The sequence below is a fragment of the Ischnura elegans genome, chromosome 11, assembly GCF_921293095.1.
Source record: "Ischnura elegans chromosome 11, ioIscEleg1.1, whole genome shotgun sequence".
In the NCBI taxonomy this organism is placed as follows: Eukaryota; Metazoa; Arthropoda; class Insecta; order Odonata; family Coenagrionidae; genus Ischnura; species Ischnura elegans.
In genome coordinates, this window is record NC_060256.1 from 31814152 (window position 1) to 31833832 (window position 19681).

The 19681-nt window shown below is 39.6% G+C and overlaps 1 protein-coding gene across 2 annotated transcripts in view; it reads right to left on the reverse strand.

Annotated features, from left to right (window-relative positions):
* Positions 1–1989: 1989 nt before the first annotated feature.
* LOC124167796 (synaptogenesis protein syg-2) overlaps positions 1990–19681 on the reverse strand; it is a 122859-nt gene continuing 105167 nt past the window's right edge. Inside the window, exon 14 of one of the 2 annotated variants that reach the window (XM_046545823.1) lies at positions 1990–8049. In XM_046545823.1, the coding sequence (XP_046401779.1) occupies positions 7789–8049 (261 nt within the window). In that variant the 3' untranslated portion in view covers positions 1990–7788. The remainder of the gene's footprint in view (positions 8050–19681) is intronic. The other variant, XM_046545824.1, reaches the window with a different exon arrangement.

Below are 19681 nucleotides of genomic sequence, written 5' to 3' on the forward strand. Positions count from 1 at the left end.
GGAGGGGGAACCAGAAATGCGTCGCACGGACTTTTTCCCATCATTCATTCTAAGCCGTCGCGTTTTCGCGCGCTTGAAAATTTTCACTTTTCATTTAATCCCGAAAAATAGATATCATCATATAAAAATGTAAAAGCGTGAAATACGTACTCCAGGAGTAATAATCTTTCGATTTAGGCAATAAAAAAATAATAGGAAACCACCCTATTGATGCAGTGTAGTTTATGAGATTGCTACTAACCTTAAACTAACGACTTAGGGTCAGAAATGACTTGAGCGTGTAGTGCGGAGGACCCGCAGTACCCGCCTGTAGCTTGTATGGTGTTTTTGGTGAGCGTTCGGAGGTTGAAAAAACGGCCATCGTGCATCAAGTATTAAATGAAACACCCTGTGATTGGTTCTAACTAGAGATGGCAAGTGAAACGAAACGAAAATGTTTCCTTTCGACCCAGAGGGAAACGAAAAAGAAGACCTAAATTTAGTTTCGTTCGTGCATGAAATTTAAATCACCTAGGAATTTAGTTTCTACCCGGGACAAAACTTCACTCCCCGGAACGAAACTAAATTAATCGAAACTCCGCTGACCATAGTTAAGTTTCGATCCCAGAAGTTGAGTGGAGGGGGATCAGAGGGAATAGTGTCGACCCATCGTGTTTGACATACGCGTAGAGAGGTTAAAACGTCGAGATTAAAAATCGAAAGGCCAGTTTGTGTTCACCGTTCTCTTATTAGTGGTAAAAATATGAGTTTCCCATGCATCTAATGGCGGTAGGCCGAACCTCTACTTCATTCAACCATACTTCGTACTCGGTGTGTGGGTCGAAACTAAACCGTTTGAAGGTGAAGCACGTGGTCCAACCGGAGCAAAATATTGTCTACGTGTCGTTTCGTCGCACAGTTTTAGTTTAGTTTCGATCCGAAGTAGTGTTGACTCCGATTTCGTTTCGACCCTGAGTTTATCTCCCCGAGTATAAATCCGTTTCGTTTCTACATTTCGCTCTTGGGAACGAAGCAACCGAAATTTTACTGGTTTTCACTTTCGTTTAGTTTCTGTTGCCTTACCTGGTACTAACCTCATTAAAAATGAGGCATGGATAATAAATTTGAAAAAAAGGCGAGAACACTTACATTTGGACATTTATACTCAGCATCATATGTTGTACTTGCAACAGTAACTAATCAAACATAACACACAGCACGCAACAAAATTCAAATAGTAAAAATCATTGACCACGAAAATAAAATACGCTGTGAAAATTATCACATTTTGTTATCTTCAATGTGAATATCGGACCCTCTTGACGTTAAAGCTCTAGGCTGAAGCCTAGTTAGCCTATTGGAAAATCCGGCCCTGATTAAAACCACCGATGAAATACACTTAGTTTTTCAACATCTTGTTGGGCATAATTCATCTCGAAGACGAGAAGTGGAACTACTCAATGTGATTTAGAAAGTCTATTTATCCGAGAAAAATGTCGGTACACTCCCAAAAAAGGTCCGCGACTGAAATCATGAAAATGACTTTCACTTTACGAAACTGGTGAACATTTGTAACTAGGAGAGTTCGACTTTAAACGGCGTTTTTCCCCAAATAACTGGTGGAAATTCTCGCGGCTGAGCTTTAAGCCACTATATGCGTGACCCGAGTTGCGTATGGCGTGTCGACCTTTAGATATAGAGGTTAGCAGCGACATGAGTGAGTATTCTCATACTGCGTTGCATGTAAGTACAGAAAAGAGAGAGAAATGGAGAGCTGTGTTTCTTACGATCGTTAACTTATTATGATGATGGTGAACATTTTGAGCAAGGAGAGCTACGGAGATGAAAACGGATTTTAGTACCAATGAACCACTGAAAACACAAGAAACCTCTTCATTTGGGTTCCATTCTAGGAGATTTGCCACAAATACGTGGCTAGTCCTACGGAATCTAATGCACATAGATAATTCGACCACTTAAGACTCCAGATAATAAATAAAATAAACCACATTTTTAACCAACACATTCTTTATTTTAATTTTCGTTTTTCACAACTCCGTGTTGACAAAAATTTTCGGCAAAATCAATTTCTCAAACCTTCGTTCGCCAACCCAACGCCATGATCAACAAGGGGATTGCGCACAAATGTGGGCTATATTTTATACACTCAACAATATTCCGTTAATCACACGCCCAGAGTAAGAATAGAGTAATAGTAATTATGCCATTAATTCAGGAATTTTTCGCCAGGGCGAGCTTCAATTCTTCCTTTCGCTGGAGACATGTCGTCGTCATTCCATTTTTCATATTTTTTTTCACCGTTGTTTTCATATTCAATCAGTTATTCACCAACCAATGGATGCAACTGTGTTTTTTCCCGCAAACCAGGGCCGTGGTGTGAAACCAAATGCATGAAGCACATAGTCCTAAGGCTCGGACTCACGGAAACTACATATTAGGACATTTTCACCTAAGGAACGCTAATGTAGTTTTTTTTTCGTGGTAGGTTGACTGAGGGAAAGAAAAAATCAACTCTCGTGGAAGCCTTACGTTCCTCTCCACCACAGCCGAATGGAGAAAGCGGGGACCATCATACGCGCGCACTCTGGACGGCTCCACGAAATCAAGGTCAGGCCTGTCGTCCTATGTCGTGGAGGAGTTCTTATTACTTCTATATATACATACACATACAAAGTATTTATATTACACTGATTATTAGTATTATTATTATTGAATGTAATGCGCTGCCCCGCCGATAACGCAGCATTCGTCAGTAACACAATTATTGCGTTCACATCGTTGTACACTCGCAGAACTAGAGTGTTTAGTCGTGGCCGAACACACGCACTATACTCACTCACACACACTCAAAAGGGACTAGGGAGCATTCATTTTCACAGAAAACAAGAACCAGCTGTCGCTCCCGTTACGTTCCCCAATTTGGAACTGCTCCTGGCAACACGACCTCATGTCGCTGTCATCAGTCTGTTCCCACTGTTCTTGAAGTCGCAGAGGGAGCGAAGTGAACAACACAGGCCGGCTACTCCGAGATTCGGAACGATCCAATTAGATCAGCACTCGAGGGAAAAAAACATCCATCCCCAGTTTTCATAATTTTTTCCTAAAAAGTTCACCTAGCATTGAGGAAAATATAAAGTTTACCCCGACGCCATACTTCCTCCTCTTTTCATAAGTAAGTATAACAACAACTTTTATTTGATCAAAAAATTCAATAAATAGAGAATACAATAGGTACATTTTTTTCTCACAGATAGGGACGATATTGGAGGAGATATGTTCATATTAAAAATTCAAAGTATAAAAATTTCTCTTCCATAAATGATGATACTTGATATTATATCTATTTTCTCCATGAAGGTGATAAAGAAGGTAACAGCCATGATGATTATTAGTAGTTCAATAGTTATATACTTTGAATATCACACAAAATTTGATAAAAAATGAGTATCTCTATATACATGAGTTTTAGCGCCTCTTTCACGATCGTTGAGGCGAATTTGAATAACAAATCGGAAAAAAATGAATGAAAATACACATTAAAATCTAATACCACGCCGCTAGTGGAAATTATGCCTGGAATCCACAAAAATCCGTTTTGTGAGTCTATAAATACAAATTTTTCATGGCGGCAGCACGATTTCACACTATTTAAGAACCTCCTTTCTCTGTTTTACTGGAATATCTTAAAGAAGGACAATTAAAAACACAGACATCGTCTCAAAATTATAAAAAAATGACATCTCAGGATTACAGTTAAAATTATAAATTGCATGATATTGTTTAAAATTCTAATCCTTGATTTCTCTGAGACGTGAGTTCCTCTTCGAGCTGGCTCATACAATACCTGATAAATTAAGGACACCTGAATAAAATTTACGTCTCACGGAACAGAGTGGCTTGTCGTAGTATAATTTGAATAAAAACTTACGCTTCGATTCACTTTGGGTCTGAGCCCTGGCCATATCTCGCCAATCCGTCGTCTCACGGCACCACAGTCGCTTTCCCACTAGAAGCTTATGCCCAAGGGCACTGCACAGAGGAAGCCCAATTTCATCCCCTAGAAGACTGATTTCCGTTGCCACATCGGTCGCATTTTAATCGGTTTTCAAAGATGTCCGCGGCGCGGTGATGAGTGCAATGCGATCCACGGTTTTCCATTATGTTGCGGTAAAATGTTTATTAATGCGAAAAACGGCATTGACAAGTAATTATTTTGATAGATCATTAATCATTTGCATTAATATCTGTTAATACTTCTAATTATACCTTACATCCCCGTGAAACTCGGATCGATTTGTCCGTTAGCGACACGAGTGGCGACTTTTGTAAACCCATTTAAATGCGCGGTGGGTTACAACACACAGAAGCCGACTTGAGGATCCTTTTGTAATTTTCGTCCCTAAGCCTTGCAGAGGGCCTCCCCTACGATAGGTGGACCAACTTCATCTGAAGTGCGTTTGCAAGGAGACTAAATGGGTGACTTCAACGCGTGTTTTCGATTCGTGACGCTTGCTGTCTCTTCGTTCGCTTTTAAATCGGTTTTCAAAAATGCCCGCAACGCGGTGATGAGCGCAAAGCGATCCAATTATTACTAATGTTTGAAATAAATCAAATTCCTTGCATTCGCATGCTCAACGCGATGTTGCAACGGCCGTTACGTGCTGTTTACGGGGAAGTTTTAAATAAATAAAATAAAATAATCAAATGATAAATAAACTTTATCAAGATAAGTAATATAATTAGGCAAATGGTAGCGAGCATAGAAAAATTAGCGTGAAAACTTGCTAAATTAACAGAAATATTAATGTTAGTGAATTGGCTTGACTCTAACATAACATAACTCTATCAAATGCATAGAGTCCTAATAATTTTTTTCATGGCCTAACTTCCATGTTTTCTTCCACTGAAACCCTAAATCACAGAAGAGGACATCTCAAGTGGAACACTAGAATTGATGGAGAAAATGCTTCGGAAAAGACTTTCGGAAATCAGGAACCTGGGTAGCGTAGTGTTCTGCCCAGTGGGCCCGGGAAGCCGAAGGTCCGAAGTTCGACTCCCGGTAAAGGGAATTTTTTATCAAGGCAATTCATGTATTTTTCACCGCCGTTCACGCGGCAGATTTCGAAATATTACAAGTACAGTCTAGCCTTTTCAAAAAACTAAAAATTGAACTCAAGTTTTACCCTCATTGACAGCCGCGAAATTATCAGGAATGCTAGTGAATCGATATATCCTGTTTTCTTCTAGCATTTTCAGATTAATTCATCAATAGGAATAAAGGTAGGCCAATCGGGATGGTACAACAGACTTCACGTCTAATTCTTTTTTCTCTTGGTTTTCAGAAATGGTGGAAAATTCCTTTGAAGCGTTGGACTCAAGTCTTAAGAGTCGGCCGAAATCACATGGCACTTAAACAAGTGTTTCGTCCAATGGTAAACGTGTGAGAGTAATCCCGCATTTAATGATGAACTTACGAAAAAATTCCGTTTAGATCGAATTAGTCCTAATTGGTTCTAGATCCAAGATATTGTAATTATCCCATCTCTTGAAAACCTCTGCAAAATCAGACCTATAATCGATGGCAAATTACTGCCAAATTACTCCCGGTATACTTTGTACTGCCAAAAGTTAGCGATTATATGTACTTTGGTTTCTTATCGGTTTTAGTAGCTCTGAATCCTCCCAAGTGAATAAAGTGATTGGACCGACATTTAGCTTTTTAAAAGCTGAAAACCTACGATGAGGGTATACGAGACAGAAATTTGGAATTATAGTACAGCTACTTTGAAACCACTGGATGCAGAAAAAGAAACGAAATGAGAATGGAAAAATGAGAAAAAATTTATATTTAGCATTGAAAGCTTTTGAAAATATGCCGTAAAATTTGGCCCGTAATAACATTTTAAAAGCAAAGCCTATGGATGCATATCAAGTTTTCAAATACCACAAGTATAAACAAAATCTTCAATCAAAATTAAACCTTTTCCGTCACATCCTTTTGGTACATACCTCACTTTAGCACCGTTATAATAAAAATGCTCATTAAATTCTTTCGGTGTGACTGTTCTCCTCGCCGCTCAAGTGAAAACAAATTTCTGACACCTAACACCTGAAGATGATACTCGGTGACTATTAGGTAGAATAAAAAAAACTTGCGACGGAGATCACGAAGTTTTCTTGTTTTCCCATCGTTGACTTAGGTATATGTTCGCGCGCAAAGAAATATAAAGCGAGTATACCTCCAGAAGTAAGTAGCAGCTTGGAATTGATGGAATAAAATGCTTCTTCCATTTCAATGCTAACACGCAGGAGACGAGAAAGAATCGTTCCACCAATGAACATTGCCAACTGAAAAGGCCATAGAGGAAGCAGCAGAGAGAAATTACGTCAGTGACCGTCATTTCCAACCAAAATGAGAGTGGTTGGCCTTATTTCGTACGACCTTGAGATAGGTAACACAATCACAAAAAATGTTTGTATATTCTACAGATTTTCATTAACTGAGCCATGTTACGACAAACATTTGGTTCGAGAGTGGCCTTCAGAACTTTATCACACATCTTGAAAATTACATAGTTTCTTGACACCAGGGCCGGTTAAATATAACTCTATGGACCATGCAAACGTTCGTCGGCGATTCTGTTACCGTAATTTTTGCCAGCCACTTCGGTATACTCCGAGTTTTCGTAAATATCCCGAGATTCAACGGCGTTTGCTAACCCCCAAAACGACAGTATGCCATTGAGCACCATCGGACCTCCTCCACTATAAACCCATTTTCATGAAACAGCTGCGACCTTCACGCCAAGAATCCCGAGGAGATTTCGTAACCAACAGAAATTCCATGACGGACAGAAAGTAATAAAAGGTCGCTATCTAAGTAGTGGACTACAGAGAAGAGACCTACTCCCTACCGTAGGAGCCTCGTTCACGCTGCCATTTCCTGCGCTTTTTTTATAAGTTTTAAAAATGCCAGCAATGCGGAGCGATCCATTAACTCTCAGTCGATTATCAAGTCCGCCGCCAGAATTGTTGTCGCTCCGTGCGCATTAAAAATTAGACTTCAAAATCGCCACTCGCGGCGCTACCAGTCATCGATGTCCACTTTTCACGAGGAAATACTCGGCAGTAATACTTAACCGAGCCAATTAATCACAAAAACCACTCATTTAACGCACGTGAGACGATTTTCAACTAAAATGAGACAACTTTCATGACGGTTAATAGCGAAAGTCACACTGAACGAGATACCGCTGTCTAGTGGCACCGCCGAATAAAATGCGCGCGAAACGGTAACAGAAATAGCGCTTAACCGCCATGTTTTTGGGCCTCCTTAAATGGAGTCCCCTTGCTGTCAGCATTTGCCATTTGCTTTAAATTATTGGCACCCTGGAGGAGTAGCGTTGAAGATTAATGAGTTCCATGGATCATCAAGAATATAATTTCGGTCGAGGGCCCAAATAATGGCATGATTTCCCGCGATATTCGGATCGCTCTGCCGTCAGCGTCGCGAGTAGCGACTTTTGCAAACTCATTCAGGTGCGCCGTGGGCGAATGGCCGACTGGAGAATCCTCTGTTTATAATATTCGTCACCACTCTCCTCAACGGAGCCACAAGCCTCTGAACTGTTTACCATAACTGAAATAAGGTTTGTTCAACCGAACACGGGTAGAATGTTTGCAGGTGAGGTAGCTCCAGGATGCACTCTCCTTGAGGCTCCCCGCGTCGCATTCCTAGGTGGCCCACTTCAGAGGCGAGAAACATCCTTCCTGTTGAGCGCGGAACCACTAGACGCAGCTCTCCTGCTGGCTGGACACGAGTGGGGTGCGCACCGTGACTATCTCGCGGGGCAGCGATGGCTCGGCGAGGCAGAGCGGGGCTGGGAAGACTGCGGCGCCGGGCGTCGGCGACTGGGGCGTCGCGGCGCCGTGCTCGCGCCGTCGCGAGTGGTCGATCTGCGCGTAGATGGTGGCGTCGGCGGGGGGCGGGGATGCACCGGCTTCGCTGGGCCTCGCCAGGCTGAGCTCGGCGTACGTCACTTCCTCCGCCTGTACAGAGAAAACAATAATAATAATTGTCTTTATTTTCAAGCGAATTTAGGACAGCATTGTCCTCTCTTACAATTAACTTGATTGACAATCACAAACATCCATGCCCTGGATGGTGATCAATCCACCCAGGAGGGATTCGAACCCGCGACCTCTAGGTTAGCAGTCGGGGACTTTACCCCGGCGCCCCCGAGGCCGGCAAGAGAAAATGAGAGAGGAAAGGGGATGAAACAAATATCCTGACCCCCCTGACCCCCCAAACAAATGTCCCCCCTCCAAATATAAAAGGGTCATTCTCCCATAATAGTACAAAATTATGTCATCGGACTGCCGTAAAGAAAACCAATAGTATTAAAACAAAACTAAACTGGCTCATTATATATATCCTTTTACCACTTTTAGTGACAGATTAGTAAAAAAATAATCATATTTTCCAAATTTTATGTCCACAGACTATGATTGGTCATGTTCATACATAGATTTTCGAAGAGGTGTTTTTTTTTGTATTACCAACCTTTACTAAATAATTCATTATAAAATCTATCATTAAACAAGTAACCACAATGTATAACGAAAGCCGTTATATACGTATATATACGTTTTCTAGCTCTCCCCCTTTTTCAGAAGGTGAGGGTTTACGACGTCTTTGTTTCGGGACCCAACCCTGCGAGGTTTTGGATTTACCCTCGGAATCCGGGAGCAGGTACCCGGACCCCTCGTACTTTATAATCCCTCTTAGCAGTAAGGGACAGCGGTCATTCAATTGTTAACCAGTCACGTTTAGAAATAAATATTTGTTCATTTCTCAAGAGAAATAAACTAAGAATTGAATTATTTGTTTTTTGATCAGCGTTTCCAATTTTTAAACGAAATTCTACAATAAATATTAACTTGTATCTCGAGTTATGTATAAACATCAACATGGAAATTGTTGCTGCATTAAATGCATTAATAATGGACTTAGAACTTCGTTTAAAATTGAAAATGCTCAGATAAAAATGAGGAATTCAATTCAAAGTCTGCAATTTACGTGCAAGCAACAATTATCCATGTGCTAAATACACATAAGCAATACATAAGTTGACAGCGAACCAATGCAGCAGGTATGGTCGTAAACCCGGAAAGGAGGGAGCGCAACTACTCTCGGAGTCCGAGATAATGCGAATTCCCTGCGTGGAGGGGTCAAAAAAGGTTCAGCGAGGCCCTTCAAAAATGCTCCACGAGAAAGAAGTCTCTTGGGGCTCAGTACAGCAGTCATGCTAAGACGAAAACTCCGCCGTCTCGAAAGTGTTAAAAATTATTTGCTTGAAAACAGTTTTAGTTATTTTCCTAGTCTCTCCTGTTAGCGGCAGGTAACAGGTGTTTATGGAGGTTATTAACAATAACTTTTCGAAGTTTTAAAGGGGGCCACAAACCTCTCGAAAAATCTATTTCAAAGTGCAAGAATCTTTATCAGTGAAAATTCTCAATCAATCAATTCCATTTCTAACATTGTTTATTTTTGACGAGTGTGTCGTAATTATGTCAATATTTTCTTTTGCCTCTAAAGGCCGCAAGAAATTGGCCGGCGCACAGTGTGCTGAAATGAATGAATGAATATTTTTATTGTGCTCTAGGTAAAACCTATCAGAGCAAAAAATAGAAAATACAGGAAATGTTCAACTCTCAATAAAAGACATTTTGATAAAAATATTGTATTATGGAGATTAATTCTAGGCTAACAAGTAGTACATATTTGGACAAAAAATGTAAAATATTCAATACTAATAACACAAAATCGAAAAAATCTGGCCTCAAATCACTGTAGTCTTTAAGAATAGCTAGATTAATGGAAATGTTCGCATATTGTGTATTTTATAGACGTAATGGAACTTATTTTGGATGATTTTGTCCACAATATTGTTTAGGAGGGCGACAAAAAGAAAATTTAAGTGGTGAGGGAAGCATATTTCCAGGGGAAAGCAGAAATGTTTTTGTCATACGGGAATATATATGCCGGAAACAGAGAATTTCTTCTATTGGTAACAACTTTAAGCTATCAAGTAGCTGTGAAAAGTATAAATAATGATAAAAATTGATTCTGGGTCTTGAAATCAGAAATTTTGTTCATTGAAGCGTTATAATATAAAAAATGCAATACAGAAATATTTTTATTGCTAACTTATTTCAATAATAAAAATAATTTTTATTACTTGGTCGATGGGGAAGAGAGACAGGGACAGGATTGGGGCGTTTGAGATGTGGGTTTGGAGGAAGATGGAGGGAATGCGGTGGACGGATCGAGTTAGGAATGAGCGAGTGTTAAATAGGATAGATGAGAAAAGAACATTGATGGACAAAATAAATCAAAGGAAGGGTAACTGGCTGGGACATTTGATGAGAGGGAATGGAATTTTGAAAGTAGCTTTGGAGGGATCGGTGGAAGGGGCCAGAAGAAGGGGAAGGAGAAGGCTGAAGTTCATCGACAACATAAAAATTGGAAGATATGGAGACTTCAAGGAGATGGCCGGAGACAGAAGGGAATGGAGACAGCATTGGCGCGGGGGACCTGCCGACGGGCAGAAAACCACAAGAAGAAAAGAATTGCTGAAATACAAAAGCTTAAGCACCTATGCTGAGTCAGAGGATGCTCCTCATATTCCTAAATATTCTCTTTTATTAATAGAAGATTTTTCACGTCCTCAGGTAATTTTTTACTTTACGTTGAACCCCCGCAGAGCAAGAAATAAAAGGACCTGATGTAAGTAGAGGTGTATGGAAAAGGTCATGGTTTGAGGCAATCCTAGATAATTTTCTGGTATATTTTTCACGATATCTTCTTATATTCTTGTGCCAGGCTTCCAATGCACCTTATCAAGAGAGATAATGGCAAGTTCCACTATTCCACCTTCATGTATTAAAAATTTGTGAATAGTTGGTGGAATGTACTGCCATGGATAAAGTTTTTCGTACAGTTTAGCTGTTTTAAGACAGAAAGCTGACAAAATCGTATCATTTACTTGAACTCCAACCGATACAATTCCCAAAATTACTGAGAAATGATTTATTAGGTCGACCGAAATTCCTTGAAAAGGATATTGCTCCGTATCAGGATAGTCCATTAATAATTTTACCATCTCGAAGATATTTGGAAGATATTTTAATACAGCGGCAGGATGTGTTAACGACGACTTTTTTAAACCAAATTTTATTCAAATTCAGAAATATACTATTAACTCTGGAGAACTCTACCCAATTTCGAAAGCATGGACGAAAAAACATTTTTTTAATAAAGATCGCAGGCAAAGTTTTTCATTTCTCGTCTCCTTCCAAAAGATTTTTTTTGAGGGAAAAAGTCCAACGCGAATGATTTCTTGTGTTTCATGGACCCCCCTCTATTTGTCAAGACCATGATGTGTAAATCTTGGCTAGTCACTCTCGTTGTATCCATAACTAGGCAACTAAACTGCGACTGTATTTCGGCACAAACTTGTTGCGCACTCGGCTAGAAATGAGCGAGTCAATAGCTTAGACGGCATATTATGGGAAAACCCAATTTGTAGAATGGAAAAATTTGCACATGCTCAAATTAAAAGAACAAATCTAGGTGCATAAAGGGGTGGCCGCCGAGGACATACGGCTTGGGGAGCGCGCAATACATTAGGTTTATTGGGGTCCGAACGTGGCTTCCGCGCAAAGACCCGAGGGTAAAATCGAAGAGAGGAGGGTATATACGAGGGTGGTTTGAGAAGTCCGTGACTTTTTGAATATAATATTTTTTTTCGGTAAGAAAGAGTTTTATTTCTCTACATAGACTCCTTTTAGTTCGATACAATTAGTCTAAGGTTTGTTCAAATATTTTTTTTTCCTTCTAAATAATAGATTTTATCAAGGACACAAAATATGCGTTCGTTTCAGTGATAACCTCTTGGTTCGACCCATTGGCGCCGACTCCATGGGGCCTGAGGGGGCTCGAGCCCCCTCAAAAATTCGTTATGGAAATATGAGGAAAAAATGTGTCAGGCTTGTCGATTTTCCCCGGAGGTTCCATACATGGAGATTCGAGTTATCAGGGTTCTAATGTTGATCATAAGACTCTTCCAAAATGCTTTAAAAAACTTAAAACTCACTATTTAAAAAAATTCCCGGCTCAAGATCCCCGGTTTGGGTCCCCCCAATATTTTTTGTGAGTCAGCATCCCTGGTTCGACCCAAATGTCTAACCATTTAACTATTTCTTCACATTTTGAAACAGAATGTAGTCGCAGGGAACTAATCCTGTAGAATATGCAGGATGAGGCAGCAGTTGGTAGCCTACTGTAAAAAAAGCAAGATACCCGAATTTGAGGAGCTCTAACGTCTAAACGAAGCAATCAATTTCAATGCTACAAAAAGTAAACGAAATATAATTTATTTCTACGTTGTATCATGTAATTTAAAACACCTTCTGCTCAATAGTATTTCCTGTACTTCATTTTTCCTCAATTTTCAATTGACCCACTGGTTTCGAAGTTAGCAGAGGTTTGCGTTGTTTACAACTCCGTTAATTTTAGTGGTATAATCAATATGTTTTCGATAAACTGCTAATAATGGATGTGAATTTTTTGTATAAAAATTGCAAGTTACACGAATGAAAACTATGGGAATTCCAAGCGCTCAAAGTTGGGAAACTTGATTATACGCGCAAAAATCGGGTACTTTTTCAGGAAAAATTAAGTACAGGAAACAATATTGACTAGAAGATTTTTTAAAAGTACATGATAAAACGTATAAATAAATTGTATTTCTTATGCTTTTTGTTGCATTGAAATTGATTGCTTTGTTTTGACGCTAGAGGCATCAAAGTTTAGCCTGACTCCGTGCTTGATTTGAGACACCGTTGAGAAAATCAGAAAAAAATATTATCCATTTAGAGGCTATTTTTGCCAAAAAGAAAAAAATCATACTCATAACTTAATAAATATAAAATTTATTAACTATTAGTTGGATCACATATGCTACATATCTCTCAATAGGCAAGTTATCTTTCAATAGGTGCTGTAGATACCTCATCTTTACCGATTTCCCTTCAGCTGGTCCGATGTCTCACTCCAGGAAACATGCCTGCTCTAGGGCCCAGTAACACTTCCAAACCAAACCCGCACGCAAACTATGCAAACTTTGGCCTCTATGCCAACCGTTTGGGGTACGGATCACCTCCGCCAGCTGGAATAAACAAATCTATCCGGTGATGGGACAACTACGACCGGTTGCGGTACCGATTTTTTACTTTTTATTTTGCTCTAGTTTAAAATATATACAATGAATTCTAGCAGACTGGTTAGTTATTTTCAGTTTCTTAGTGTGCCCATTTTTATTAACACAAGATAATATAATTAGCTGTCGAAAATTCAAGAAATTGTGAAACTCTTCTTCGCAGTTACTCCGAATGCAAAAATAATAACAAATGTAGGTTGCGTTTATCAGCTACTTCGCTATATTTTGTATGATGTAGCATTTTTCCCCATTTTATTACATGAAACTGGTTCGGAGGTCGACGTTTTTGAAATCTAACTTTCTGTCTCCTTCTGTGTATTCTTTGTGATGTGATTTTCATGCATATTTCGCTACACATAAAAATCTGAAAATCTAGGAAACTATGAGTAAAATGCATTAATTTCTCGGTGATATTAAGTACATTACATAGAGTTGGCATTACAACATAAAAATTTCTTAGCAATAATTTCCGGTGAATGTGCATTAACCTTTTGGGACATTTTTCAATGGTGAAATAAAACTACCTACAATTACGTTCATTTCAATTAATAGATCATTTTTTTCGAGCGGTGATTTGTACTTTTAAACGAATTTAAATTTTAAAACTTAATTTTAACCAAGCCCATTGACATGCATGTTTTACTCATCACAGCTCGGGAACTTGTGCGTGCTGTACATTTAAAAAACATGCCCCTGTGTGGGGACATGGAAAGATACACGTCTAAAGCAGCAATAAATATCCCTACAGCATCCAGACAACATTGTTGATATGGTCATATGACATCCGTGCAATCATCTATATTATTTCTACTGTATAGATACCTTTTTCTCAACTTATACGCAACCAAACTCTACAAATGAGGCACCAAAATGTACAGAATTCATCATAGAACATGCGACGGCATATCTTACTTCCTAAATATTGCTATTGTTTCCTAAAATTGGGTTTTAAACAATAAGAAAAAACAAAAAAGATAAATATCCCTGAAGTTAACGGCGCACAAACTGTTACATTTGTTCATTTGCAACAATATCTCGCATTCTTTAAATAATTTTTATCAAAATGCAGCTGATTCCACATTAAAGTCTCCTGTTGATACGTAAGTATGAGTCATCATGTGCGTTTAGCAGAGTATAGTGTAATTACTTCCAATGTTGTGTTTAAAGAGGTCCTATCACCTCAATTTGTACATGAAAATTCCAATTAAATTTGTACATGAGACCCTGCCTTTTTTCCCACATTTTAAAATTAGAGATGCGCCTATCCCTCTGTGGACCTTCATTGAAAAGAGCGGGGGAGCGGGCGCAGCACGCTCGTATCTATGTTAATCTAATTAACGTTTTACGAATATCTGTCAAATATCCTAAGGACCCGCCAAAGAATGTTACACTGATGTACAACGGTGGACATGGAGGTCCATATTACAACATATCTTAGATATGGTGATGGTTTTCCGGGTTTACACCGCGTTGATTCATGTTTTTGCGGACGACAGTTTCGGGCGCGTTCCAGCTCCCGTATTCGGGTCCAAAAAGACGGGAAGACGGGAGCTGGAACGCGCCCGAAACTGCCGTCCGCAAAAACATGAATCAACGCGGTGTAAACCCGGAAAACCATCACCAATCAACTCACCGCGGAAGCCTTCGTAATAATTTATCTCTTAGATATCTTCACGACATCTAACGAGTAGATAATGGTAATGCATATTATGATTTATGGAAAAACCCAAGACACACAATATTTGTGTTCTTCAATTCTATACAGAACGTATGTTACCGATGGATACTGTTTGGAATATTTTTTTTATTAAACCATATCATAATACGATTTAGTCTTCTCCTTCCTTTCCTTAGTTAAATACGCATGGACTACGTCAATTAAGAATATCCCGGATATTACGAATTGGATACCTAAGTAATGTTAAGTTTACAACTTGCCGCGGATGTTACAACTATGACACGCTATTTTAAATCTTGTCGTGGATGTTATAAATAGGTTATCTATGGAATGTTGTCAACATGATATCCATCGTAAAATGACAATATGTTTTGGATATTTCAACCTTATTTAGATATTCTATGGATATCGTTTGCTGTTTGGGGTACAGTCGGGGCCGTTTTAAGGTCATCGTAGGCCCTAGGCTCTTACAAAGTCGTACGCCCTCCCTGACTTCATTTTTAATATTTTTCAAAATGCACCCACACTTCTTTGCGATTGGAAATCTAAATGAACTTTCCGCATTGTTAATTATTCTATGCAGACTCTATGCAGTGATGATGTAATAATTTCGGTGTTACATCATGCGCTTCGCATTCGTTGTTTATTGTTAATCGTGTGCTTCTTTTTTCTTAAAAAATTTTAAAGTAAGTTTCCTTTTCTAAACTAGAATTGATAAAATCGTATCTTCGGTCAACGTTGGGACAAACACAACTATCCTCCCTGGCATTACTTTCAAATGAAAAGGATTTGATGAAGAAAATGACATTTGATGACGCCATAATTGGCTTTGCCAAGACAAAGAGCCGAAAAGTAAACATACTGTAATTTACAGATCTACAGCACTGCAGCTTGACTTGCTCAGGTGCTCATCTCAGACGGTTATATATAGTTACTTTAATACAAACATTATTAAATTTTACTGGCTTTATGAACTTGTTTTCACTTTATGTTCTGGCTTTCGTAGGCCCTTGAAAAGTCCGTAGGCCCTTGGCACAGTGCCTACTCTGCCTAATTGATGAAGCGGCCCTGGGTACAATGATAAACGGAGCCTTTACTTAATGGGCCACCATCAACCGACACTCCATTGAGTGTCTGCGGAACTTAACACGCATAATGAATGGCGTTATATAGGGCAAGGGAATGATGCTATTGTGGTATTTCCTGGCTTCGAACGGGTTGTCACCTAAGTCATATCTCCGTCAGGGGCGCAGCTAGGAATCAAGTCCATGGGGGATTTTTAGGCGGTACTTTCGTAACTATTTTTTGATTTTGACAACGGCGAAATTTTAGATCATGAGGTTAATTTGAGAAAAAGACTATTCAAAGAAATGGTTCACACATATAAATAAATTAACAGCTGTAATAAAAAACAAACATTGAAAACCTTAGCAAACTTTATTTTTATTTAATTAATCGAAATTAATGGTAACTAGGTTTGATAATAGCTTAGTTACCTACTATGAATAAACAAATATTAGCAAAACTAAGGTATATCAAAATTCTTGTGTATTCCCTTCTCAATTTTTTAAATAAAAAAATTATATTATTAAAAAAACACTATTTTGTAATCCTTTTATACATCAATATTGTATACTATTGTATTTTATTGTATTCTCATTTTTTCATTCATGGCCCTGATGAAGGTTTTAAAATAGACCGAAAAGTTGGTAAACAACTTTTTGCATTATGTATGACCTATACTCCAGGAATTATTTAATCATTAATTAAATGAGGCCAAGATAAGATAAAAAAGGAAATGTAACTATTGTAGAACTGGGGGGCATGGAGTACCCGTCAGGGTAAGCGGGAGGTGCGGTGGCCCTCCCCCAGAAAATGTTTAAGACAAATGTTAAAAAATGGCGATTTGTACCGCTTTCTGAGGGATATATTATTAATCCTTAATCTATTCCATAATTAATATTAATCTAATTAAGTAAAAAGGAGTAAACTCAAAAATTTATCTTAGCTTTGGGGGGGGGGGGGTTTATCTCTCAAAAACCCCCTCGCTGCGCCACTGATCCGTAATATTATCACGGCAATGAATGTGTTGTAACTAGGCGAAAGGTGACCATCGTCATCGAGACTCCGCGAAAGCTTAAGCCTGAATCACACGATCATTTTTTTCGTCGCTATCGCGATCACTTTTCCCGTAGCGAAAAGCGATCGCTCTAGTGATCATTTCACTGAATCACACGGTCACTCCCGCCGTCGCTTTTCGCATCGCTCTCAATATCACAGCTTGTTGTCATAGGACCCGGATCACGAAAATATGCAGCGTGTTTGTTTATCTATGTCGTTCCCAAGATTGTCAAACGTTGCAATCGCTCCATACGGGCATGCGTTCCGATTGGCTGATATGGCGTTTTAAGGCCGTTTTACACGGTACAAGGAATTGCGATATCTGTCGTATGTGCGAAGGCGCAATCAAAATTGCCTCGTGTAAAGCGGTGAATTGCTAGAAGACATGCGAGAATGCGTGGGTGCGAGACGGCAAAATAGCCCGTTCTAATTTCGTTCATGTATTCGCGCAATTCCACGCCATTTTAAGGCCTGTTTACACGATACATTAACTAGTACGAGTTAATGTACGTTTGCGTGAATGATTTTTGTTGACCAGAACGGAACATGTACGAATGCATGAACCAAATTAGAACGGGTTCTATTTTCTGTGCATGCATTCGCACAAGTTGGGTGGTTACACGGTGCATTTTGGTGTTCATTCTCGCGTTCATACATTTAGACATTAACCCGTACGTGTTAACGTATTGTGTAAACAGGCCTTTAGAAATTAATGCAGTTCTAACCGGCGCAATCCCGTGCCCCGTGTAAAACGGCCTTTAGGGACGGTATTAGCCACGGAAAAAGGGACCGGACGAGTGATAAAAAAAAACGATGGGAATCCTCATCGCGATCGCGAAAAACAATTGCCGGCGACGATCATTTGCGAGTGATCACTCTAGTGATCGCGATAGTGATTCAGGCTTTACGGTATCTTTTTGCACAGAGTAGGAGAGGCGAAGGAAAAGGAATAGAAAGGGAAAATGAGCACAGGTGCGCGGTCCGAATCACACACCATGCGCATCAGGCCGTTCCGAATCAAGCATTGATGTGGCCCTGCAGCGAGCATATTTAGAGGTTTAGGATGCATCAATTCGCATCGGCTCTCATCAGAAATTCCTGATGCAGTTGTTGCAAATGAGATAACGGGCACTACTTTAAAACTGCTACGGAGTCTTTGGCGTTAGCTTAGGGCAGTTGTACGACTTTGTTGTGGTCCTAAGGTTGCAGGAAGGAGTTGAAAGAATTATGGTTGCTAGTTTTTGAAATAAGTAGCCCGACGTTTGAAGTAATTACGACTTGAAACTTTCGTAATGAAGATTCATGCACAAGCGTGGGCGTACCCAGCGGGGGGCAGGAGGGAGTAGCTGCCCCCCCCCCCTCGAAGCAAAAAATCGCAAAAGACTTTAAGGAAAATCAGGACTGGATTGAAACGAAAGTTTTCAACAATTGTTATTTAAAACCATGAAAAATGATATTAGTAAAAGGCATGCCAAAAATTTTTAAAAATTTTTAAAGGAAATAAAAAAAAACAACTCAAAGCGCAGTTAGAATCCTCTTAAAATGTTGGTTTCATTCGCCTTTTCCATGATAAAATGTCACAACTTGAACGACCATGACTTGCCACCTTTGATCCTGGGTACGCCCTTGTGCACAAGCATTAATATACATATCAAATAATCATTTTTCGCCATATAAGTGACCATACGTATTATGTTTCGGTATATTAACCAGGGATAGCAAGTGGAACGAAACTAAATTATTTGAAACTGCGCTGCTCATAGTTAAGTTTCGATCCCAGAATTGGAGTGGAGGGGGATAAGAGGGAATAGTTTCGACCCATCGTGTTTGACATACGTGCAGAGAGGTTAAAACGTCGAGCTTAAAAATCGAAAGGCCGCTTTGTGTTCACTGTTCTCCTGTTAGTGGTAAAAATATGACTTCCCCATGCATCTAATGGCGGTAGGCTGAGCCTCTACTTCATTCAACCATACTTCGTACTCGGTGTGTGGGTCAAAACTAAACGGCTCAAAAGTGAATCACTTGGTCCCACCGGTGCAAAACATTATCTTCGTCTCGTTTCGTCCCTGAGTTTTAGCTTAGTTTCGACTCTGAGTAGTTTTGACTCCAATGTCGTTTAGACCCTAAGTTTATCTCCCCAGGTTTAAAACCATTTCGTTTCGTTTCTACATTTCGTTCCTGGGAACGAAACTATTGAAAATTTACCTGTTTCGACTTTCGTTTAATTGCTATTGCCACCCCTGATATTAACCATTGTGTTATATCGCTTCACCCGTAAAATCTTCCAGCATTGTTCCTAGCGGGTATAATGAACGGCGGAATATTTCCCGCTCGCATCTCCTCAAGCCATTCCAAATCACGCGAAGGTTTCAGCGCATCAATGACTTGATGCATTTCGTAACGGCTGCATCACGGCCATGTGCTGGTGCGCAATGATGCGTGATTCGGAACGAACCCCATGAAAGGCAGAATATAGTGGACTATATAACTGAGGTCGCACTCCGTCCTGTTCAAGCTAGTATTCCGTTGCCATTCAGGGCTCGCCCTTATAGTGAACTGAAATCGAAAAAAAGGTGGCCAAAATTGCTGTGGTCTTAAA